This window comes from Cornus florida, unplaced genomic scaffold (genome assembly GCF_030987335.1).
Source record: "Cornus florida cultivar Cherokee Brave unplaced genomic scaffold, ASM3098733v1 CherokeeBrave_3.0.0_Hap2_Chr06, whole genome shotgun sequence".
Lineage (NCBI taxonomy): Eukaryota > Viridiplantae > Streptophyta > Magnoliopsida > Cornales > Cornaceae > Cornus > Cornus florida.
Window position 1 is genome coordinate 75,471,574 of NW_026775576.1, and position 25,616 is coordinate 75,497,189.

The 25,616-nt window shown below is 37.3% G+C and overlaps 3 protein-coding genes across 3 annotated transcripts; 1 reads left to right on the forward strand and 2 right to left on the reverse strand.

The window, feature by feature from the left end:
- The first annotated feature begins 1,543 nt into the window (after positions 1-1,543).
- LOC132314365 (uncharacterized) lies at positions 1,544-2,146 on the forward strand. Its single transcript, XM_059813240.1, has one exon. It carries the CDS (start codon positions 1,544-1,546, stop codon positions 2,144-2,146), a length of 603 nt encoding a protein of 200 aa, XP_059669223.1.
- Positions 2,147-15,565: 13,419 nt separating this feature from the next.
- Positions 15,566-17,759, reverse strand: LOC132312114 (7-deoxyloganetic acid glucosyl transferase-like). Its single transcript, XM_059810371.1, has 2 exons — positions 17,142-17,759; positions 15,566-16,576 (listed from the first exon to the last, which is right to left on the reverse strand). The coding sequence occupies exons 1-2, from the start codon at positions 17,662-17,664 to the stop codon at positions 15,648-15,650; spliced, it is 1,452 nt and encodes a 483-aa protein (XP_059666354.1). The 5' UTR covers positions 17,665-17,759; the 3' UTR covers positions 15,566-15,647.
- Positions 17,760-18,699: 940 nt separating this feature from the next.
- LOC132312116 (7-deoxyloganetic acid glucosyl transferase-like) lies at positions 18,700-21,266 on the reverse strand. The gene is made up of 2 exons (XM_059810372.1): positions 20,534-21,266; positions 18,700-19,814 (listed from the first exon to the last, which is right to left on the reverse strand). Exons 1-2 carry the CDS (start codon positions 21,054-21,056, stop codon positions 18,886-18,888), a joined length of 1,452 nt encoding a protein of 483 aa, XP_059666355.1. The 5' UTR covers positions 21,057-21,266; the 3' UTR covers positions 18,700-18,885.
- Between the last annotated feature and the right edge of the window lie 4,350 nt (positions 21,267-25,616).

Sequence of the window (25,616 nt, forward strand, 5' to 3'; positions counted from 1 at the left end):
CACCAAATAACCCTAAATCTGAAACAGTGAAAGAGTCCCCTAAGATTGAATTAAAGCCTCTCCTTGAGACTTTAAAATTCTCTTACCTGGGTGAATTTGATACTTTTCCTGTGGTGATAGCCTCTAACCTAACCAACAACCAAGAAACCCAGCTACTTGAGGTTTTTAGGGCTAATAAAGAAGCAATAGGTTGGTCTATTAATGATATCAAAGGCATTAGTCCTTTAGTGGTGCAATATCGTATTCATTTGGAGAACGATGCTAAAACCTATAGGCAACCCCAAACGAGACTGAATCCTAACTTGAAGGAAGTTGTCTGTACTGAAGTTATCAAACTCCTTGATTCTGGTATAATATCTAATCTCTAATAGCCAGTGGGTAAGTCCAGTCTAAGTAGTTCCTAAGAAGTCCGGCATCATTGTTATTCCCAATGATCGCAATGAGTTAGTTCCTACCCGTGTCTAAACAGGATGGCGAGTTTGCATCGACTATCGAAAACTCAATAGTGTAACTAGGAAGGATCATTTTCCTATACCATTTATTAACCAAATATTAGAAAAATTGGCCGGTCATTCTATTTCTTCCTAAATGGTTATTCTGGCTATAGTCAAATCCCTGTCCACCTTGATGACCAACACAAGACAACTTTCACCTGCCCATTTGGTACATTTGTTTATCATTGTATACCATTTGGCTTGTGCAATGCACCCGCTACATTCCAGCGGTGCATGATGAGTATCTTTAGTGACATGGTCGATAAGTTTCTAGAAATTTTCGTGGATGATTTCTCTGTCTTTGGCTTATCATTTGAAAAATGTCTGTACCATATTACTTTCGTACTTCTGCGTTATCGTGATACTAACCTCATTCTTAATTAGGAAAAATGTCATTTCATGGTCCAAAAAGGAATTGTCCTTGGTCATACCATTTCTAGTGCCAGAATGGAGGTAGATAAAGCAAAAATTGATTTTATCTCTAATTTACCCATTTCCAAAACTGTCGGCGACATTAGAGCTTTCCTAGGTCATTTTGATTTCTATAGGCGCTTCATCAAAGACTTTAGTGACCTTTGACCCATCTTCTAGCTAAGGATGCCCCATTCAAAATCGGTATGATTCAGGGGACTAAGTTCCATACCTCTATAGTCAAATACTCCCCTCCGGACATACAGACTCTTAACGCTAGGGCTCAGGTTTACATCCGACTCGAGGAAAATGTAGCCAACAGAGCATAATACGCCACCCTCGTTACGGTAGAAAACAAGTCTCGGGAAAAAGCCTCAAGTTCAAAAAATCAAAGAAGCCAGCATGCCTCGGTACCAGCAGTTCAACTACCTGAGAAGAGGTAGAGGACCGAAGAAAGGCTAACCCCTCTTCATATGATGTTAGCCCGATTATTCCAGGAGAACAAAGTAAGATTCACAGTCCCTCAACCAATGTGATAACCTTCAGAACAAAGGGACAAAAACAAACACTGTGACTACCATAGGGATTATGGGCATACCACTAATGATTGTAGGTCCCTTTAGTGACAGGTGGAAATCATGATAGCCAAAGGAGACCTAGCAGACTATTTCGGGCCGAAGAAGCAGACAAGGCTGATGGAGGTAAATCCTCGAAAATTAGAAGACAATCAGGTAAAGGTCATTCACGCGATACATGGAAAGTCAGAGAAGGATCAAGAGTCAGAAGAGGTGTATCGCTCCAGATTGCGAGCAGTCCACAAGCTGAGGAAATTATCCTCGGTTAACACCATCACCTCGGGTAGTATAAGGATCGGCTTCGGAGATGAAAACCTGTCGAAGGTACAGCTTCCCCACGAAGACCCACTCGTCATTAGCTTTCTAGTAGCAAACTACATGATTAGAAGAGTCCTGGTAGACCCTGGCAACATCACAAATATTATAACTAAGGCAGTCTTTGAGCAATTAAAGATTCTATTATCCTTAATTAAAGCCACTTCCAGCCCTTTGATGGGGTTCGATGGAATAAAAGTAGATCTCATTGGTATAGTAGATTTGTCAGTCATCACTGCGAAGAGGACACTGAAGGAAAACTTCGTTCTACCAAAAATTCACCCTTCTTACAATCTCATCATGGGGAGAGGGTGGATTCACCAAATGAATGGAGTACCATTTACTCTATAGCAGGTGATGCGATATTTGTCTCCAGATGGAAAAGAAGTCATTAATCTTTGGGGAGATTAAGCTGCTGCAACTAAATGCTATGTGTTGACATTGAAAGGAGCAAAGAAAGAAACTACAATACCTAGATCGGATGCATCTTCTGAAGGAACTACCAAATAACAATTACAGAACCTTCTGCCTAAGTATTTAGAAGCAGAGGCAGAAGCAGCAAAAACCACCGAAGAATCTCTTGAGGCTGTCGAAATTATCCTTGGCAATCTACAGAAAGTCAGTTATATGGGTTCCTCCCACTCAACAAAAAAGAGGGAGGTGTTGGTTGATGTCATCTGAAGAAATACAGATACATTCGTATGGATCCATTCGGACATGCTGCGGATCAACCCTTTGGTCTCATGCCATAACCTAAGAGTGGATCCCTCATTCAAACTAGTCAAACAAAAACATAGGAGGTTCGCTCTTAAAAGAAATCGAATAATTGCTGAAGAAATAAATGAGTTGCTTCAAGCGGGCTTCATCAAGGAAATACATTACCTTCAGTGGTTTTCGAATGTAGTGGTGGTCCAAAAAAAGAATGAAAAATGGAGAGTTTGTATAGATTTCACCAACCTCAATAAGGCTTGTCCCAAATGTAGTTTTTCACTACCGAAGGTAGATCAGATGGTGGACGCTACCACAGGCTATGAGGGACTCACATTCCTCGATGTATATTCCGGATACAACCAGATTCCCATGAATCTGGAGGACGAAGAAAAAAACATCATTCATCACAGAGAATGGAACTTATTGTTACAAAGTTATGCTCTTTGGACTTAAGAACGCTAGGGCTACTTACCAACGCCTCATCAATAAGATCTTTGATGAGATGCTAGGTAAAATAGTCAAAGCTTATAATGACGACATGGTTGTCAAAAGTAAAAAGAAGAAAGATCACCCCAGGCATCTCCAAAAAGTCTTCGACACTTTGAGAAAGTATAATATGAGATTGAACCCCTCTAAATATTCTTTTGCAGTTTCTTCAGGGCAATTCCTCGGCCGTATTGTCAACAAAAGAGGGATAAAAGTAAATCTAGCTCAGGCCTAGGCCCTAGTTTAGAATCAGGAGCCAAAAACTTACAAAAAAGCACAGATTCTAAACGGCAGAATAGCAGCTCTCAGCTACTTCATATCTCGGCTGTCCGTTAAGTGAAAACCTTTCTTTAATGCCATACGGTCGAAGAACAGAGACATATGGGGACCTCAGCAGCAAGAAACTTTTGCTAGACTAAAGTATTACATGACTAAACCCCCAATTTTGTCTACCCCAAAGCCTGAGGAAACCCTTACCATCCAGTCTTCTACACAAGTAAGACAATGATAGATGCCGAAACAACATATAGCAAAGTAGATAAAATCATACTAGCCTTAGTACATGCAGAGAGAAAGCTTCGGCACTACTTCGAGTCTCACAGCATTGTGGTCCTCACAAATTACCCTATGCGAACCATCATCTCCAAGCCAGATCTGTCAGGGAGAATTACCAAATAGGCAATTAAACTCAGTTATTTCGATATAACTTACGAGCTGAATGTGTCAAACAAAGGACAAGCCATGGCCGATTTCCTTCTGGAGTATGAAGACAAGCCCGATGAGCTAGAACTTTCAGAACCATAGTGGAAGCTTTATGTAGATGGTTCTTCGAACCTAACTAGTGCAGGAGCAGGGATCATCATCACAACTCCAGAAAGAACTAAGTTACAACAATCAATTTGTTTGGATTTTCCAGCCACTAACAATGAGGCCGAATATGAGGCCCTGCTAGCTGGGCTTCGATTGGCAAGCCAACTATAGGTAAAATGTCTAAAAGTTTTTAGTGACTCACAACTTATTGTGAATCAAATGACAGGAAAATATCAACCAAAAGAAGAAAGAATAAAAGCATACAAGGAGGCTGTCGAATGTGTTACACATGGATTCGATTAAATCTAATTTCACTAAATACCAAGGGAGAAGAATTTCAAAGCAGCCAAATTAGCTACAACGGCTTCATCCTCAGCAGAAGATTTGGTAAGGATTGTGCCGATCGACACCCTGAAAGAACCTAACTTGAATCCTCAGTGATTCCAGGTTCAAAGAGAGCCATGTTGGATGGATCCACTGGAGAGCTATCTCAAAAATGGAATCCTTCCTGACTAAAAAGATGAGGTTAGAAAAGTAAGGTTTGCCGTAGCCAAATACTCCATCATTAACAACCATCTATATCGAAAGTCATTATCAGGTCCATATCTGAAGTGCTTAACTCCCACGGAGGCCCTCGAGGTGTTGAAACAAATACATGGTGGTGACTGCGGCAATCACTTCGGCAGACTCGAGGCTATTTCTGGCCGTACTTGGCTAGAAACGATGAAGAATATGCCCAGAAGTCCGATAAGTGCCAACGCTATTGCCCAATAAAACACCAATCGGCTGAAGATTTACATGCAATGGCAAATCCATGGCCATTCGCTCAATGGGGAATAGATATGGTGGGTCTTCTGCCCAAAACTCTGGAGCTAAAAGAATACGTATTATTAGACATGGATTATTTCACAAAATGGGGAGAAGCAGAGGCTTATTCAAATGTGACTCACGAGTAAGTGAAAAGCTTTCTATGGAATAATATAATTTGCCGATTTGGAGTACCAAAGGTCATCACAATGGATAATGGAAAGAACCTAGACAACAGGAGCACAAGGAAGTTCTTTGTTGAGCATGGAATCAGATAGAAGTTAGCTGCGGTAAGCCATCCACAAGGGAATGGACAGGTTGAGATAACTAACCGGATTATCTTCGACTGTCTGAAGAAGAAATTAGAAAAACTCAAGTCTAAGTGGTACGAAAATCTTTCCAATGTGCTCTAGGCTTATCGAACTATTCCGCGAAGGCCAATAGGGGAAAGTCCCTTCGCAATGGCTTATGGCTCCGAGGCCGTCATTGTAATACCCCCAATTTTAAAAGAATAGTCTCGGTATTTATTTATTTGTTTTAATTGTATTGTTAATTATTTAATTGAGTATTTGACTAATTACTTATGTGTTTCATTGAATTAGGTATTTCTTCATTATTTGATTATGTGTCTATGTATTATTTGTATTTGTCTATGTGTTAATTGTTTAATTAGATTATATGCTTAAATGGTGTTTTGATTAATTGTAAATTAAATTATTTCTTTTCTTTTATTATTTTATATTATTTTTCTTTTATGGTTATGGTTAGTAGTCATGGGCCAACCAATTGGGTCCCGTGGACTACTTGGATAGGAAGTTGGATGTGTTTGGATTATAACCCATTGATAGTTGTGTATGTATATATATGATATATATTATATACATATATAAAAAGGAAAGTAATTTATTAATTACTTTTATGGTAACTTGGGTAGTAATATTTAATTTTATATATATGTTTTATATTTAAATAATAAAAATATACATAGATTTGATGCGTGTTATCTTTTAAGTTACTTTATAATATTATGGTAACTTAAGTATTATTGGATAATTCATTAATAAATAATGGAATGTGTATAATTCATTTATTTAATAAATATATACATAAATTATATACGTAACATATTTTACTTACCTTTTTAATATTTTAATATTTATTTTTTTTTAAGTTGACTTGGATTGGGAAAAGGGTTAAGATTCTTTTATTTAGCCTATAAATATATAGTTATAGGTTGTAAAAGGGGGTTAGAAATATTCACGTGATATATTCTAGAGAGAAAGAGTTAGAGAAGAAAGGAGGAAAAGGAAGGAAGGAGGAGAAAAACCCTGTAGAGAGAAGATCAAGGAATAAGAAGTTTAACTTTTGATTCGAAAGTTTAAGGCAAGTTCTTCTTCTATCTCTTTCCCTTTGATTCGTGTTTTTGTACATGCCTAGGAAATTCCAGGATTTATTAAACACATAAAATTAAATAATTATGCATGTTTAATTGAATTAGAATATAGGTTTTATGAAATTGGTTCATATTTGTTATTATGTTATGAATTGATGAATGCATGATTTTGATTTGATTTCCGGTGTGAATTTTTGTATGTTTACATTATATATTTTTCAAATCTGTGGAATGATGTAACGTAGAAACATGCCTAGGATTCCTGAACATTAAATAGGAACTAGGTTTGGGTTTAAATAAATTTAAATAGACTCAATCATAATGATGCTTGCTATTTGAATGTTTTAAACAAACGAATGGATTTAATCTTTTAAAATGTTTTAGCAATTAAGATTAAATGTGTATGATGAATTGGATATGGAGAATGCTTATTTGACGGTATAACAAAATATCATCATGTATAAGATTCAGTTTGTATAGGATATAAAATATAGGAAGCTTAAATAAATAATAAGTCATTCCTATTTTGTGATAACTTGATATCACATTATCATAGTTATTTCTGGATTGTTTGATGTATTTCCTTAATCGTTACATCAATTATTGGATTGTGTGGTTTAATGCATCGGTATGGGACGGTGGCATTCTAGGGATGGATTAACTTATCATTAAGTCCTACCTATTTTATATAAGGGAATGGATTAACTAAAATGTTAAGTCCTACTTATATTCAAGTCAGGTCAGCTGGACAAGTTGAATGACTTATGAATGATTAATTTATTATATAAGGGAATTGATTAACTAAAATGTTAAGTCCTACTTATATTCAAGTCAGGTCAGCTGAACAAGTTGAATGACTTATGGATGATTAATTTATACTGAATAGAATGGTTACTAGATTATATATATATAAGTATGGTGCCATGATATGAGCTTGAGTCTCAGGATCAGTGGTTAGGGCGCGTATATCACCAGAGATGTGTAGCTAGATATAGTGTAGTTGTGTACCCTGGTAGGTTTAGGTACTCATGCCCATTATATGTGCGTTTTGCATGTTGCCTACTATTCAGCTTGAGACAACCCTATAGTCTAGTGAGGTTCCTTTAGTGTGTATATATATATATACGGACTACTAGTTACTATTGGATTGACTAGGATGTATACATGTATCGGATCTCTGCTTGAACTGTAGTAGAGTAAAACTTGTTTGTGGGCCTGACCCACCATTATTTTTCAGGTGTTCGTCAGGAGTAGAGGTTGTTCGTGCTGAGCGGGAATCAGTCTACTTCATTCTTCCAATGCTGCATAGGAGTTCCTTTATTATTTAGTTTTCTGATTTAGACAGTTATTGCTTACATTTGTTTAGTTTGGATTTTCTAGGGGTCTACACAGTATGGATTCCCGAGTTGTATTTTGGAGGATCAGTTGTATCAGAAGAGTTTATTAATTAATGGAAATATATTCTGATGTTTACTATTAGATTATCATTTTAGTTTCTTGTCAGCATTTTATTTATTCTTTTGTACTCTGTGTTCGTTTATTGCCGATTTTGTTTTTGATATCCTCGGGTATTCGGGCGTGGGCTTAGTCAACGCATTCGAAAATCTGGGGGTATCACAGTCATCCCAACAGAATCAGTAGTCCTAACTCTTTGAAAGCACCTGTTACTCGAAAGGGACAATGATCAGCAGTTGGAGCATAACCTTGACCTCTTCGACAAAAAAAGGGATATTACGGTAATAAGGCTTACTTATTATCAACAATAGTTGTGAAATAGTTACAATAAGTGGGTCAAGTTCAGAAGCTTTGTCGTAGGAGATTGGGTGCTAAAACATGAGATAACACACGTAAAGAAGTTACAACCCAATTGGAATGGACCCTACAAAGTTACAGAAGTAGTGGAAAAAGGAGCTTACAGGCTAACTGAAGCCGATGGGTGAGTGATTGCTCGCCCATGGAATGCAATACACCTAAAAAAATACTATCATTAGAAGCTTAAATCAATTTTTCTATTTTTCTGTATACGAATAAGGCCGCTTATGGCCCATCTAATAAATTTTTTTATTTACTACATCTTTTTACATTATCTTTTGTAATATGAGATGTAGTGATATTCTAAAAGATGGAGAACATAAGATACACAAATGGATTAATGGTCCCGTGTATCCGATGGTCTCCACTACAATATCAGAGCATTCTATCCACACAAATGTATTGATGATTCTTTGGTATTTTTTATTTGATGTAGAATACTGTTTATCTCAATTCAATTATATTTTCTTTTGTAATAAGGGGCAAGACTAGTATCCTAAATAGATATTACAAAAAGAAAATGCTCTCTCCTAAATAAGATATGCAAGTTGTCCCACATCAGTAAAAAATAACCTAAAAAATCCCTTTAAATAAGGAAATACTTAAGTATGCAAGCATATTGCAAAGTGAGCCCACTGGTGGCAAAAGCGGCCCAACACAAATTGTGTCTAAGCCCTAGTACCAGTGGGTAATTTTTACAATAATCGACTCTTTTCAAAGCCCAAAACATTTGGCCCATACCCTACTTAGTCCCACGTCGAATAAAAATAAGAGAGGAGAATGGTTAATATAACTACATCTCACTGCAGATAGACGCTAAGGAAAGAGTATCCATGAAATATAGACTTCCAACCAGTTGATTGGGGCATTAACTAGTCATGGTTACTCTATTTCTTGGCCTCCTCTCATTTTTAAAGCCTCGGGCCTTAAGACTCCGAAGGTAACGAAATATTCCTCTACGACACAAATGACTGCTGAAGAACTTAAAGTCTCGGACCTCAAAAGTCCAAAAGTAATGAAATATTCCTCTAACGCAAAAGCGACTACTGAGGAACTTAAAACCTCGGACCTCAAGATTTCGAAAGTAACAAAATATTCCTCTATCGCACAAACGACTATCGAGGAACTTAAAATCTCGAACCTCAAGAGTCCGAAGGTAACGAAATATTCCTCTAAGGCGCAAACGACTGTCGAAAAACTTAAAACCTCAGACCTCAAGAGTCCGAAGGTAGCGAAATATTCCTCTAAGGCACGAATGACCGCCGAGGAACTTAAAGCCTCGGACATCAAGAGTCTGAAGACATGCAACTTCATATAAAATATACACAAATGGGTCTAAACCCAAATGGGGGCAAATATTCTTCATGGATATCCTACTCTCAGGCCCCAACTCTTGGACAAATAGCACTAAGCCCATTAAAAAAGTTGTCCCATATCGAAAACAAACAAGAAAAAAGAGTGGTATATATGGTTGCGTCCCATAATTATTGACTGCCAAGAAAGGTGCCCCCTGGTAAATAGATCTTTGAAGCGAAATTATTCAATCGGAGACCTACATATCAGGGGAAACTCTTTCTTGAGCCTAACTTTTAATTATCCTCAGACCACAAAGAGTCCCAAGATCTCAAGGGAAAAATTTCCCCCAAGGCACAAACGAGTGCCGAGAAGTAACACGAATTTCGGACCACAAAGAGTCCGAAGACATAAAAAAAAAAAAAAAGAAGAAAAATTCCTCTAAGGCATAAAACAATTGCCGAGAAATAATAATCTTTGGACCTCAAAAGCCTAAAAGTATATATAAATTCCTTTTTATATTCGGACCATAAAAGGACCGAAGTACCCAAGAATAAGCAACTGCCAATAGGAAATAATCTTCGGACCTCAAGAATCTGAAGGCCTGCAATCTTACAAAAATTAGGTATAAGCATGAGTGGAGGCAAATATCCTTCACTCGGCGTCCTACTCTCAAGCCCAATGTATTTGGCCAAAATAGTACTAAGTCCATCAAGTAACTTGTCCCACATCGAAAAAAACACAAGAAGAAACGAGTATTGATACACCCGCACCACATAAGTCAATGACAAATGGGCTCCCTTGACAGTTAAACCACCAAGTGGTATAACAATCTCTGATTAGTGATCGAACTATCTTTGGAACTCCCTTCTTGTTGCCTTTCCTTTTTATCTTCAGACCATAAGAAGTCCGAAGTCCCCAAGGAGACCAAAGTTTCTTTAAGGCATAGAGAGTGCCGAGGAAAAAACAAACAACCTCAAGCCTTAAAAAGAGTCCAAAGGTTTCAAAGGCATAGAAATTCTCTAATAAAATATAAAAACAGAGAATATGCAAATTAAAGAGATCGTATTACATCAGTTAAAAATAAATATTGTTCAAAAACAAAGGCCCACTTGTTCAGACAAAGTTACAAGAAACAAACTTATTTCCTTTTGGGATCAAAATGAGCTGGAGTAAAGGCATTTACCACATCCTGGCCCGAAGCTTTACCTAGAGCAGCTGAAGAACTTGAAGCTGGAAGATCCCCTTGATGACTCTTCACCATCTCAACAAACTGAACCTTAGCCTCTTGGGCCTTGGGACCCTCAGTGTACATGAAAGATACTTCCATATCTTTGTCAAATGCTTCTGGATCCTTCAACTTATCACCCAAACCTTGTGCAAAGCCGAATCTGAAAGCCTTGGCACTGGATAAGCGTACCAAAGAGAAGTAACGATCCTGCATCTGCTTCCTAGTGGTTATGTAAGTGTTAACCAAATCCCTCTAACGTAGATTCTCATCCTTTAATTCCTTCACCTTGGCTTCAGAAGCTGCAAGATGACCCTTGTATACATCTCTCACATCATGGGACTTCTTGACATCAATAAGGGTGTAAGAAAGTTTTTTTTTCAGCTGCAGCAGCAAGATCCTTCTCCACTTTTCGAATAGATAAAGATTGAGCCTCAGCAGTTGCACATAAAGCCATGGTGTGGCACAGGCTCTACAGGACAATCAAGATATACGTAGAACATAATTACAAAAAAAAGGAAGAATAGAGCAAAGAGGTAAGACGAACCTCCATAGCACGAATAGGGGCAGACGGAAGAAGCTGATCTAAGCCCATATTGCTCATTAATTCTTCATCCTTGGGCAGCCACATCCCTTGGGCAACTGCCAGTACAGCAGAAGGATCGGTGACTACAGAATCTCCAAAATGAAGAACTGATTTGTCAGTCCTGAAAAAAGTTGGTTTCTAAGCTTCCCCTTTATCTGCCAAGACAAAAGCCCGAACTTCTTCTTCAGGTTCCACTTTCTCGTCTTTCTTTCTTTTGTTCTTGCCAAGATCAATACCTTTACCTTTGGCAGAAGAAAGAGGATTTTTCTTAGCTTTCTTTAAAGGGGCATCTTCACCCTTCTTCTCTTGCTCAATAGAGCGTATAACCAGCAAAGGAATATCTTCTGCGGCCTTTTTCTTGAGAGCTTCAACTTTTCTATTTTCCTCTTCGGTTAAAAGGAAGGAGTCAAAGGAAGGAAGCGACAAGTCCATAAGGTCAGCAACTAAAGCACTAGATGCAATCTCCTTGAGGTTAGATGAAGAAAGGAGGTCCTTTGCAGAAGGAAGGTCGTTCTAAACTTGTTCCTCAAGAAAAATAAGCCTCGTTCCACCCACCGAAGATGGAAATGATACTGAAAAAACACCAAGAAATTCATAAATACAGGGAAAAAGCAAAACTTAGCAGGGGAAGCAAACAAAACATTTTGGATGAATGAAACAAAGTTCTTTTATACCTATGATCCTAAATTTATGAGGAATAGGAAATTTCCCTGAGTGAGGCACATACCACTTTCCCTTAACAATGATCATCCTTTCTTTCCATCTCTTTTCAAAAGTTGGGAGGTCTGTGCATATCCTATCTTGAAAAGAAGAAGTGAAATAATAACGGCCAAGTTCGGTTTGGTGTCTGGAAATGGTATAGCTGAATAATAAGTCAGCGAGATTCAAGTCAATACTTTCTAACCTTCAGCGAATAAAAAGAGCCGACACTATTCTAAGAAAATTAGGGTTTACTTGGAGAGGAGCAATACCTAATTTATTGAAGACTAAATGATAAAAGGGATGAAGGGGAAAACGAAGGGCATTAAGATGCCAAATAGATAAAAGCAGTTCATTCTCACACACCCCTTCGTCGGAACTGAAATCGACGTTGGTTGGGTACTCAACTATTTCTACCCCTTCGAGGATTTCAAACTCGTCCATTACGGACTCAAAGGTGAACGTGATACGCCAGATTGGCAGAATCATTTTTTTTTTTTTTTTTTTCCTTTTCTGTAAAGATATCGTCAGATCCAGAAGTAAATACCTCTACTTGAGGCAAAGAATCATCTCATCTCATGGCAGAATCGCTCGTAACCTCAATAGGATTAGAAACCCTAGGTGGAGGAACTCTATGAAGAACAGGAGATGTTGAAGGTGTAGTTTCAGAATCTATAATTTCTATGTGGTTGTAAGTAGAGGAAGTGTTCATAATATGGAATCAATAAGATCGAAGAAGACTAACCTGATAGAATGACGAAGCAGTAAACGCAATGGAAGCAGGAACAAACTTTGAAGAAGTTTTTTAGTCAGAATGCCAATAGTCACTTCTAAAACCGCCTCTTACACTTTTGGCAACCGTGCAAATTCAATTCCCTTCTAATTAGGGACCGTTGCTCAAATTAGGAAGGAATTGGGGGCAAAATGTGGAGGGAAAAATCCCCAACCAATAGAAATCAGCCATATCATTAAAAAAGATATCATCCAATTATTTCTTTACTAGCCCACCAAAGCCCAGTCTTGATCAAGTCCAAGCAAAGACATCATCGACCCAAGGCCATTAACATTGACCTTTCGGCCTACTAAAAGACTAATCCGGCCCATTCACATTATGGTCCAGGCTCGGTCCAAATCAATCAAGTCCTGCATAGGAAAGGATCCTTAATAGAAGGAAACTCTACATAGGAAAAATTTTACATGAAAAGAATTATAGAAGTAAAGAACCTTGTATGTAAGGAACGATATAGGGAATAAATTTCATATGAAAATAACGTAGAGGACAAGCATAGCGAATCTTACCATAATTCCATCTCAATTTGTATATAAATAGATGCATAGACCTCCAATAAAGATAATCAAACATTACAAGCTTTTCTCTGAATTGTTCTTGTTAATTATTTTTTTTTTATTTGAGTGAGTTGTATTTATTCTTTTGGCTTTTTAGTTAAACGAATTTTTGCACCGACAATATTATTGTGTTGTGTCTCTGACAATGTATAAGTAGTGATCAAAACAAATGGATTAGTCAAAATTTGCCAAATTAAGGATTTAAAAGAGAAAAAACAGTTGGACTCATGAAGAAAAAGTCTCAATTTAGCGTTTTTCTTTGCCAGAACAAGAACGGATACTAGAGATAGAAAAGAAGATGGATGGCTGGTTGGGGGTGATGGTGGTTCATCAGAGTCTCAATTTTATTATTATTTTTTTACAGAACATTTATATATTTGAATGCCTTTGGCTTTTGCATTTGGAGAGGTATTGAGAGAAAGAAGGGAGAAACGGGTTTAACCCGTACAAATGTGCATTACTCATTTTTTTAATTAGTTTTTAATTTTGGACAAGTGTCAGTAGGGAGGAAGGCCACGTCATCCTCCCTGTGTAAGATGCAAGTATTGCTAATAAAAAAATAAGGAAAAAGCTTGCCTTAGAGCATCCCAACCGTTGTATATATATTTTTGTGTAAGTCTGATGTGTCAAAGTAGATTTGCACAAAAAATTTGTACTACCTATTTTTAGCTCCAGCGGTTATTTTATACTTTTTTGTGTAAAAAAATATCCACCAATAACAACCAACCACGTGTCCTACCCAAAGCCCTGCATAACTTTTCAAACCTATTTGATTCACTTTACTTTTTTGCGATTAAACCTCACGTCTTAATCCTCCTCAATTAGGAAAGAGATAATAATTTTCCTCTATATTCACTTTCTCATCCCGCCAATAGCAAACCTTTCTCTCCGCCACCAGAATTCTAACTTAATAACAAATAATAAAATAAGATTCAAGTATGTAAAAACTATATAATCAAAGGCTTTATATCAACAATTATATTAAAACGTGATCTAAAAAAACCCTAAAATCTACGGCGATAATTGCAGAAGATAAGATCAAACGAAAGTGATGAATCAAACTATATTTATTAAAAAATAATAATAATAAAAGATGGTCGAGTAGTTCTTACCTTACCACCAGTTGTAGATTATTCTCTATGTCGCTCTAAAAAAGTGGGAAACAAAAAGGCGTAAAGGAATAAGAGAGAAAAAGAGAATAACGGTGGGAAAGGGGGAGGAGAGAGAAAATATGCTTACGTGGTTGTGCAAAAGAGCTGTGTAAAATACATAACCCTTTTACACATTGGTGATGTGGTAGTGTATCTTAACAGACTGCTGGAGATAAAAAAAAAAAATTACAAATCATATGTGGCATTGTATATTTTACACAAAAGAATTTTTTAACATATCGCTGGAGATGTTCTTGGGACGCATAAGCAGGGCTCTCCTTCTGATATTGATAACAATATGACATGTGTTAAAAAAATACATATAAAAAAATAAAAATAAAACCTGAATCATTTGAATCTTTTCACGGGTCATCCAAAAAAGAAGAGGATTTTTTTTTTCACACGTGTGTGATACCTAGTAGCGCGCTCTCTCTCTCTTTAACTCACGATTAATGCTTCTCTCTTCCCACCAAATCCCCATTGATGCCCATCATTTCCTCAATTCTAAAACCCTAATATTATTAATCTCTCTTTCGTCAACCGACCTCCACTACCTCCACTGTTTGCCACCTCCTCCATTCCTAAACCATAATTTTTTACATCCAATCTTTAGAGATGATTCAAGTCGCCAATTAATAAATACGCATAACTCTAGTGGCATCCAAAATTTTGATATTTATCACCCCCTGTTGCAATCTGAAGCCAAATTGATTTTCTTAAATTTCATTGATAATTGGAGTCTTATAATTGTAGTTAATTTACCATATTTGGGTTAATTGTTTAGTTTCTTCTGTAACGGAATGCAATATGAAGGGTTTGGAATAGAAAATATCAAACGCACGAGGAAAACAAATATTTCCTTTTGGATGATTCGTAAAAATATTCAAACAATTTTTATTAATTATTTTAAATTTTTTTTGATACATGTCATATTTTTATTGATTCTTGTCAGTATTAAAAGGACATTCCTACCTATGCGATATGAGACCAACATTGTTCAAAAATTAAATAACATAATAAAAAAAACAATAAAAACTTGAAGTCATCAAATTATATATGTATATAAAGTGTCACCCGCAGTGTTTCGTTGTAGTTCATGTGATCTCACATGAAACCCACTACAGCTTAATACTTGAAAATCAATAATTTACCAGATCGGTCAGAGCTGGCCAGCATTTCTCTAAATAACCTTTTAAATATCTCTTATCAAATTAATTAATTAATGCAAAGGGTGCTATACACACGGCCTCTCTTGTACTTAAGAGTGGATGAAAGAAAATTCCAACCATCATTAGCCCGCATTTTTCATGTTCAAATTAACCCCTAAATGTTAATCACTGTTTTTTTTATAATATAAAGCCATCAATTCAGTTACTAATTAATTTATATTTTAAATTCTTAATTTATTTCATTTGATTATGAGAGATTTATTTTTGAGAAAATAAAATTAAATGATATATATTTAAAAACTAAATATATACTACTTAGATTTATTCCAATTGATCACATAAGATTTACTCCCACCTTGATTACACAATCATTGATTTTATGTAATTAATCAGATTATCCAAATTACAGTAGGACGACCCACCTTCACTTACAGCTTGTTTCGCCAACCTTGCCATATGATTCGCTCGTTCTTGAAACTCATCTTTTTTAACATCCATCAAATCTCTGACCATCTTCTCAATTACAACTCGGTCACAAGTATCTTTCATGTCCAAACCAAGTTTCCAAACTTCACCAACAAACCTACTATTAATTGTTTGGTCTGCAATGTAAGGCCAACAAATCATTGGCACACCCGTGACCATGCTCTCCAAAGTGGAGTTCCACCCACTGTGGGTCAAAAACCCACCAACAGCTGAGTGGGCCAGAACCTCCTCTTGTGGGGCCCATTCCACCATGTACCCCCTCTTCCTCGTGCCCTCCACAAGCTCCACCGGAATCTGACTCTCCTCATCTTTTTCGGCAATGGAGTCCGGCCGCATGACCCACAAGAACCGCTGCCCACTATTCACCAGACCATACCAAAACTCCATGAGTTGGTGTTTTGTCACAATAGTGAGACTTCCAAAGCTCACGTAGATAACAGATTTGGACGGTTGCGAATCGAGCCATGTCACACAACTTCGATCTTCCTCCCAGAAACTACTCGAATAGATTGAGGAAGAGTTGGTATCTGCTGCAAGTCTAGCTTTTAGGTGCGCATGAAGTGGTCCGATGGGGAAGAGGTTGGGACAATGAGTACGTATTTGAGAGAGTATGGGTCCTTCTAGGTCATCAAATGTGTTCTTTATTAGTGCTTGGGCTCGTTGGCTTTGTCTTGTCTCAGCGGTGATGAGTTGTAATTGCAAATCATTAACTTCGTCAACACGACAAAAACTCGGAAGGTCACGTCGCCGGAGAAAACCCTCCATGCCTGGTACGCTCTTTACCGGTAGGTCCATGCCATTTCCTAAACACATAATAGTTGCAACGAATTATGAGAAAACAAATTACCAAAATACAAAAACGTATTATCACTATCATTAATGTGATTGGTATAATTTTCCTTCCCTTTCAGATTGAGGAGAGGTGGGGGATTTGAGTTTCATAATAGACATTTGTGGGGGAGTGTGACTGTTTTACTAAAAAAAAAAAAAAAAAAAAAAAAATGAATAGAGAAAGAAATGAAAAATGATGTGTTGTCTTCGGGAATTAGTCCGGGGAAGGCTTGGGTATCAAGTGATCCAAAAAAAAAAAAAAAACCCCATATTACCAAAATTAACTAGATAACTCATGAATCAGGCCTAATGCAACTCTAAACAAAAAATTTCGACAAACATAATTAGAAAGCAGTTTTTAAGAATATTAATATTACAAAATACTACTTCATTAAATTGTTTTCCATGTTCAATGTGAATAGCTAGAAAACTACTATACTAAAATAATAAACTGAATCAACATATATATATATATATATATGCTCTATAAAACCATTTCCTCCCTAACCAAACAAGAGTGCCAAAAAATTAACAAACCTTTCAAGGGAATTTCATCAGCTTCAATGAGTTGAGGCAAACAAAAATAAGCCCAAAATGAGCAAGCACTGATAGTGCGAAAATAAATAAGTGGAATTTCTCTCTCGATAGCAAAATCACCAGCAAAACCCAGGATCCCGTCTGCTATGATGCATGTCACAGGCCGCCTTGTTCCAGTACCCAAGAGATCGGTGCCAATCATCATCTCTCTGAATAGTGGCCCTGTGACGGACTTAAGAGAAGGAAGAATCTCCATAACTCTCTCACCGGCACGCGGATGATCGTCAGGCAGGCCATCCGGAATTGTCCTGAAACAAAATCCGGGATAGCGAGCGAAGTGGGAATGGACATGGCTGTGGCGGAGGAGGCAGCTGTGGCTATACTCGGAGACGAGCATGGTCACATGTAGCTTGCCAAGACAGAGAAGCTCGGCCAGCTTGAGCATGGAGTTCACGTGGCCTTGAATCGGCAACGGGAAGACGAGCACGTGAGGAGGGAGTGGTGGTGCTGCTTGCTGATCCATTAAAACTTGTTGGATCCTCCGATCTTCTCACTGTGATTCACTTCAGATCCAAATTTGTAATTCAAAGTATAGCCGACTCGAAGAACTTGTGGTTGAAAAGCTTTGCCTCTTAAAGAAAGAAATCATCATCCACTAAGTCGTTGTCACACAGTTTAGTGGTCCCTTTGTTTTTGTCATTTTGTCTTTGAATTTTTGGTTAATAAAATTATATGCACTATTGATGTGCCGGAAGGACTTCGTAGTCCTGTGTTTGATTTGATATTCTCCTTGTTCTCTAATGCTTGTATTTTGGTTATTCTTTTTCATTTCCTACTAACTTTTTTAGAAAGTGTTAAATAGTATTATTATTAACATGTCAGTCATCTAACGGTATTAATTTCTTATTTTTTAAAAGAAGATCGGGAATTCAAGTTTCAGAAAAGACAAGTGTGTAAGTATCAATTAAAAAAAATAAAAATAAAAAATAAAGTATTAGAGTAAATTACACTAAAACTCCCATCAAGTTTATATTAATGTCAAGTTTGAAATGTAATATTTGTCCTTTCTTATTTCATTTAAATATATTCACACAATATCCGTAATGTTAATTAACCATAAGACCCCACCATTATTACCCCGACCATCTGACATAAGCCACCTAACATTTACATCTGCCCTTCAACACCACCACCTCACTGGTACCGACACCAACACTACAAAACCAAAGCTTACGAACTGTGACTTTCCAGCGAAGGTGATTGAGGGACTTTCGCTCTCTTCTTACAGCAAGTCCTTCCTTGCCCACCACCCAACCCTTCTCCAAACCCCCTTACCCGTTCCCTTCACCCATCAATGAACTCTTTTACCAACTCAATATATACTCTCATCTATTCTAATTACGTTTGCTCATATAGTTTCGCTTTCAACAAGAAGATTCAAAATTAAATAAAAAATTACAATTCGATCAGTCCCGCTTTTACACCAAAAGTTAACAATTACAAAGGTTATATTTTAGATAAATGACTTTTAGAATTTTGTAAATAGTCTCTAATCAAATTAATTCAAAGGTGCTATATATTCTTGCCTTCGGTAATGGTATTATTAATTTTTGAATTTGTAACACTTAACAATGGATGACACAAAGGATGTATGAAACTTATTTCCACATCATGAGCAAAAAAAAAAAAAAAAGAAATCCAACAATCTTTACCACGCAATTTTCATGTCCAACCGTCACTTTGATCACTCAATCATTGATTTTATGTACTTTATCAGACGATCCAAATTACAGTACGATGACCCACCTTCACTCACAGCTCGTTTTGCCAACTTTGCCATCAGATTTGCTCGTTCTTGAAACTCATCTTTTTTAACATCCATCAAATCTCTGATCATCTTCTCAATAATAACTCGGTCACACGTATCTTTCATGTCAAAACCAAGCTTCCAAACTTCACTAACGAACCTACTATTAATCATCTGGTCTGCAAAATAAGGCCAACAAATCATTGGCACGCCAGAGACTATGCTCTCCAAAATGGAGTTCCACCCACTGTGAGTCAAAAAGCCACCAACAGCTGGGTGCGCCAGAACATCCTCTTGTGGGGCCCAATCCACCATGTACCCTCTCTCCCTCGTGCCCTCAACCAGCTCTACCGGAATTTGAGTCTCCACATCTTTTCCGACAACGCAGTCCGGCCGCATAACCCACAAGAATCGATGTCCACAATTCACAAGACCATACCAAAACTCCATGAGTTGGTCTTTTGTCACAATCGTGATACTTCCAAAGCTCACGTAGACCACAGATTTGGACTGCTGCGAATCAAGCCACGTCACACAGCTTCGATCTTCCTCCCAGAAACTACTCGAATGGGTTGAGGAAAACTTGGGATCTGCTGCGAGTTTGGCTTTTAGGTGAGCGTGAAGTGGTCCGATGGAGAAGAGATTGGGACAGTGAGCACGTATTTGAGAGAGTACGGGTCCCTCTAGCTCATCAAAAGTGTTCTTTATCAATGCATGGGCTCGAGGGGTTTTTCTGGTCTCTATTTTTATGAGTTGCAAACTCTCATTATTTACTTCATCCACACGGCAAAAACTTGGAAGGTCACGTCTCCTGAGAAAATCCTCCATGCCTGGTACACTCTTTACTAGTAGGTCCATGCCATTTCCTGAACAAAATAATAGCAGCAACATAATGCTTTGTTGTTTTTGATCATAAAACTAATTAAGGCAAAATAAAATAGAATTCTACATTTGGAATATGACGTTTCTTAGATAAAATATCAATGATTTTTTTGGTCTCTCAATGGAGTAATCAAAATCAAATTAGGTTATATCTTCATCTCTGTATTCTTAAATTAATAGTACATATGAATGAGAATAAGGCTGTTTAATTAGACGCAATTGGTCTTCAATCTCAAATTGGGGTTACATCTTCTAATTGTTTATCGAATGTGAAATGGGTAGAATAATAGATTGTGGAGGAAGTCAGTGGTTGTGGTGATGATCTACAATCCCACACAATTGGATCAAAGACGACAAACTCATCAAACTAAAAACACAATGTTTGGATCAAATCTTCGATCTCACCAGATATTTTGATATGCAGAGTTTAGACATATCATTATGAGTTTAGAGAGTACTCTAAAGATATCTTAACTATAACGTTCAAAATAAAAACAGATTCCCTCCCATTTGATAAAAATAAGAAGTGTTTGGATCAAAGGCAAATTCACCTTGGGTGAGGCCCTAAAGATCGGAAGAAGTAGCATTACTACACATGTATATATAAAATTACTATAGCACTAAAGAAAAATTGAAGTGAATAAACCTACTTTATAAAACCATTTCCTCTTTAACCAAGCAAAATGACAAAAATAGAACATACCTTTCAAGGGAATTTCATCAGCTTCAGTGAGTTCCGGAATACAAAAATAAGCCCAAAAAGAGCAAGCACTGGCAGTACGAAAATAAATAAGTGGAATTCCCCTTTCGATAGCAAAATCACCAGCAAAACTCGGGACCCCTTCTGTTATGATGCATGTGACAGGCCGCCTTGTTTGGGTAGCCAAGCAATCGGTGTCTATCATCATTTCTCTGAACAACGGCCCGGTGACAGATACTAGAGAAGGAAAAACCTCCATAATTCGCTCACCGGCTCGAGGATGGTCCTCTGGAAGGCCATCCGGAATAGTCCTGAAACAGAATCCGGGATAGCGAGCGAAGTGCGAATGGACACGAGTGTGGCGGAGGAGGCGGCTGTGGCTGTACTCGGAGACGAGCATGGTCACATGGAGGTTGCCAAGGCAGAGAAGGTCGGCCAGCTTGAGCATGGAGTTCACGTGGCCTTGAAACGGCAACGGGAAGACGAGCACATGAGGAGGGAGTGGTGCTGCTGATTGATGATCCATTAAAACTTGTTGGATCCTCAAATGTTCTCACTGTGATTTCACTTCAGATCCAAACTTGCCTCTTTATTGTATTATTGTAGTATTACTGTTTTGTTTTTTTCTTTGTTGGGTTTTATTTATTTGGTTTTAGTTAGGTAAACTTTGTCGCTGCACGTTGTGCCACGTATGCATCTTTGATATTCATCCTTCATTTTGGAAAGTTTCACAAAGTAGGTGCATACTTAATTCAACATCGAATATATGGTTTAATATAAAATAATTCTTGTGTTTTTTAGTTACGAGAGCTGGACACTAGCTATTCCGACTCGATACTGAGTAATGCTCAAATTATTAGAGAAGTTGAATAGATTGTTCTTCTTCTATTTAATAAATTGCTAAAGATAACTCCCTTGGTGATGTGAAATAAAATGACAAAAACAGCTAGTATGGTAGAAATGTCCGTGGGGTTCACATAGTAAGTGGATTCATCTCTAACATGGGAGGTGTTACAGGAGTCAATTTTGAATACGAATTCCTTAGTATGTGATGGCACTCAGCCAAAAATAGGAACAACGTGTTTTTACTCAATTTTACTCCATTTTTGACTTAGCTCAGCTAACTCACACTTACTATCTACACACATACAGCAAGTAAAACACTCTCACACACAATATAAATGCAAAAACACACGTGAATTTACAGAAACCCAAGACTTCTAACCTTTTCTTATTATTCAAAAAAGAGTATAAGGACATGCCTCAACCTGCTGAAGCATACAAGAATGCAGCAACATACAAGAGTCTCCCACAACACTCTTCTCTGTATCTCACTGCCCTTCTCTCTATGTATCTCCATCTCAGTGTGTGTATCACTCTTCTACATAACCAACATATTTATAGGCAAACTCACTAAACTACCCACAATAGCCCACTAAAGTGGTGGATGACACCCCATCCATCTAGGGTCGTGCTGGCATGCGCAACGCATACCTCATGTCTCTAATGATTGCCCAGGAACTGCCCCATATATGTATATCTCTATATATTTGCATAATGGAGTAAAGCTAACCCCCAATCACCTGTGTATTGTCACCTCAGAATTGTGCCACGTACGTGGGAGGTTACTCAGCACACCCCCACTCCCCATAATAAATATATATGAGTGGAAAATGCTAGTAATCGCCCCCAACCGACTAAGCCCACTTAGCCATATTCTGTAACCAGGAGCCATGTCTGAGTCCCGTGAGCCACCCTTGCATGCTAAGCCTCGTCTACACCTACTGCCTTGTGCCCATGTCCCTGACTAGACTATATCACACGTCAATGACTTGTGGTCCATGCTTTAAACAACATTTAGGTCAACCTTGTGAGCCGAACTCGTGCCAAGCCCATTGATATAAACCAAGCCAACCCATGCTCATGAGTTCTCCTGCGCTTTGTTCTGTTAGGGTATAGCATTGAGCCATGCCCACACTTCTGTCCGTTTGAGCCGCAACCTTACTCAAGGCAAGTTAGCACAATCCAAGGACCCACATGTGTTAGTTTTGTGATGTTTCTCATTTTTTTTTTGAATTTTCGGGCATTATTCGCATTTTCAGCATTTATTTATTTGTCACGAGGATTTTTAAATTGATTTTGAATTTTTTATTTTGGGACTCTTAGAATGCAGTCGAGGTCTTAGCCTCTATTTATAAGAAATTTATAAGTAATTGATTCATTTTATGACTCCCTGACGAGGCCGCTTGTGAACGCCAAAATAATGTAGTGAATGTGCGGTTCAAAAAAAGTCTTTTAGGTCAAGTTTAAATTTATAAAAACCTCTACCACCACTACTACTAATGTAGCAAGAGTGAGTAGGGATCGTCCCAAGGGATTATACGTGTTGGAAATTAACTTCGACTCTAGTGGATCACAAGATTGCAAAGGAGAGATTGACTGTTTACTCTAGAAAATAATTAATTAAAATGCAAATAAAGTAAACTAATAAAAGATAGGGATTTAAGAGATATGAAGAGAGATCTTAGGGTGTTGGAATCACCACTAAGCTCATGTAATTAACCACTTACTTTCCATTAATGGGGAATATATTGTTGTGAACAAAATGCGACTACCAATTGTAATATTAAGCATGGACCATCAGATTAAAGAATAAATTATCTACTTAAACTAAGCGTAGCACAACCCATCAATTCTAAGCTTGACCCATCAAACTAGTTACAATTGTAGCACACACCAATCTAGAGAATCATGAAATTTGCAATAATAAGCCATGGAATATCAAAGCAAGTAAAGATTGTCTACCTACCTACAAGCATAAATTAAATTGTAGAACAACCCATCAAGTATAAGAATAATCCATCAAATTAATTGACAAACCCATCTAATAAAAATCCATGCTAGCCATCAGTAAATCCTTAATTAATCAAAAATAGACATGCAACCAACATACAGAATCTAGTGTAGAGATCAATTCCCTAAATAATCACACATAAGACAACATGTAATTAAAATAGAGAGTCAATAGAAAGAATTAATCCATATGAATCATGTAAGAAATAATTCCTAATTTAATTACACATAGACATGTAAATAAACTAGAGAATTAATAGGAAGAATTAAACCATAGAAATCATAAAAATATACCAAGATTCATTAAATTCACAAAGTTAGAACACTAATCACAACAATATATATAAATCCCCAAAAATAGAAATACGAGGGTTTAGATTACACAAGACTTAGGGCTTATCCAAGCCCTAAGTGTAGATCTAGCCAATCATGGAGGAGGTAGATGTCGTCATGAAACCCTCAAAGGTAAGCTCCAAACATGGCTCCATCTTCTTCTTCCTCTTCTTCTTTGAAGCTCTAGAGATGGAGAGAGGGTGGATCTAGAGATGGGTCTAATCCCGTACTATGTGGTAGGTGGGAGTTTTGGGTGCGTGCGGGAATAAGATAGCTCACTGCCAGCAAAAGTTTGATCGATCAGACGTTTTCTTCGATCGATCAGAGAAAAGTTCGATCAATCCAACTTTTATTTTCGATCGATCCAACTTCAATCGATCTCAGAAAAAGCGATCGATCTCAGAAAAAGTTGGATCGATCCAACTTGGCAGTTTTTCAACATTAGCCTCCTTTTGCTCCAAATCAGCTTCTTTTTGCTCCGGATCCTCACTAAGACTTAGTTTGACTCCAAAATGGCCTTAAGAAACCATTTTTAGCCCATTTTAACATTATTGACCTGAAATAGACAAAAACACAAATAAGTATTAAAACAGGAAAATAAGATAGATAAAGGTCTTAAAACACTCAAGCTTAAGGGGTTTAAAAGCGCACTTTTCAACCCTTATCACACGCATTGCTTGTGCCTAAAGAATTTCAATCATAATATTTCATCCTTATCGTACAAGTTTTGTATTTCCTTAAACTATAGTCCTTCTTCTAATAGAATTACTACAAAAAAAAATGGACTCATTGGTAATCTGGGCCTAAAGATCAACTATTTCGGATCCTCTTAATGGGTTTAGCTTTCTAAGCCTGGTTGGGCTGGCCCAACCTTATAATTGAGGCCTAGTTAGAAAGTTGAATAGTCAATATATTTGCGATGGACCCTTCTTGTGATGATGTGTTGTCTTTTTATTGGTGGGACAATATTTTTCATCAACAGCATGCCCCCAATTCCCTCCTAAACTAGGCAATGGTACCTATTTAGAAGTTAATTGAATTTATACGGTTTTAGAATTGGAAAAGGCAGTTTGGCCTGTGACTTGTGGTATTCTAACGCCTCCTTGTATTCTTAAATTAATACAATAGAATTTTACATTTGGAATATGATGTTTTTTAGATAAAACATCACGGTTTTTTTTTTTTTTTTTTTTTTTTTTTTTTTTTTTTTTTTTTTTTTTTCGGTCTCTCAATGGAGTAATCAAAATCAAATTAGGTTATTTCTCTATCCCTATTGTTGGGGTTGAAATTCGCCGCGGCTTGGTACGACACCGTTTCCTGCAAAACAAAGACGGCTAAGTCAAACAGCGGTGTGGTGCCGGCCGTTGACCCTCCGACGATCAAGTTAGTGGGAGTTTCTAGAGAAAGAATTTATATCGTAATCATTCTGGTATGAGTTTTTTGTGTGTCCCTTATTCCAGAGTCGTCTTCATATTTATAGTCACTTCCCTCATCCTTGATAAGGGAATACTATCATTCTTATCCAATGAAAATCGTATCCCTGATAACGGAATGTCATTATTCTTATCAAATGGAAATCTTATCATTGATAACGAAATATCATTGTTCGAAAGTCGAAGAGGTTTGGCAGTTGGTCAACACTTGGTTGCCTCTATTGTTAGGTCAAGGTAGGTTAGGTTTATTTTTTCCTATCAGTTGTCCTTTATTTCTGGGTACGTTTTGGACCAAGGAAATAGTGAATAAGATGTATATATACTTTCTTATATTTTATTTATTTCCTTTTTACTACAAGCCTCCTTCCAAATTTTAGTAGGACTCTGTCACGAGAATTTCATTGTTACTCAAAAAGGATTTTCCTATAAATAAATAAATATTTATTTATTATTTACCTCCCTTCTTT

Excerpts from the sequence above, each read along its gene's own strand:
- LOC132312116 (XM_059810372.1), bottom strand. The coding sequence starts at position 21,056 with ATGGATCATCAATCAGCAGCACCACTCCCTCCTCATGTGCTCGTCTTC. Across the intron at positions 19,815-20,533 it reads TGATGAAATTCCCTTGAAAG|GAAATGGCATGGACCTACTA; the intron begins GTATGTTCTATT and ends TATTTTGTTCAG.
- LOC132314365 (XM_059813240.1), top strand. The coding sequence starts at position 1,544 with ATGATAGCCAAAGGAGACCTAGCAGACTATTTCGGGCCGAAGAAGCAG.
- LOC132312114 (XM_059810371.1), bottom strand. The coding sequence starts at position 17,664 with ATGGATCAGCAAGCAGCACCACCACTCCCTCCTCACGTGCTCGTCTTC. Across the intron at positions 16,577-17,141 it reads TGATGAAATTCCCTTGAAAG|GAAATGGCATGGACCTACCG; the intron begins GTTTGTTAATTT and ends TTATGTGTTTAG.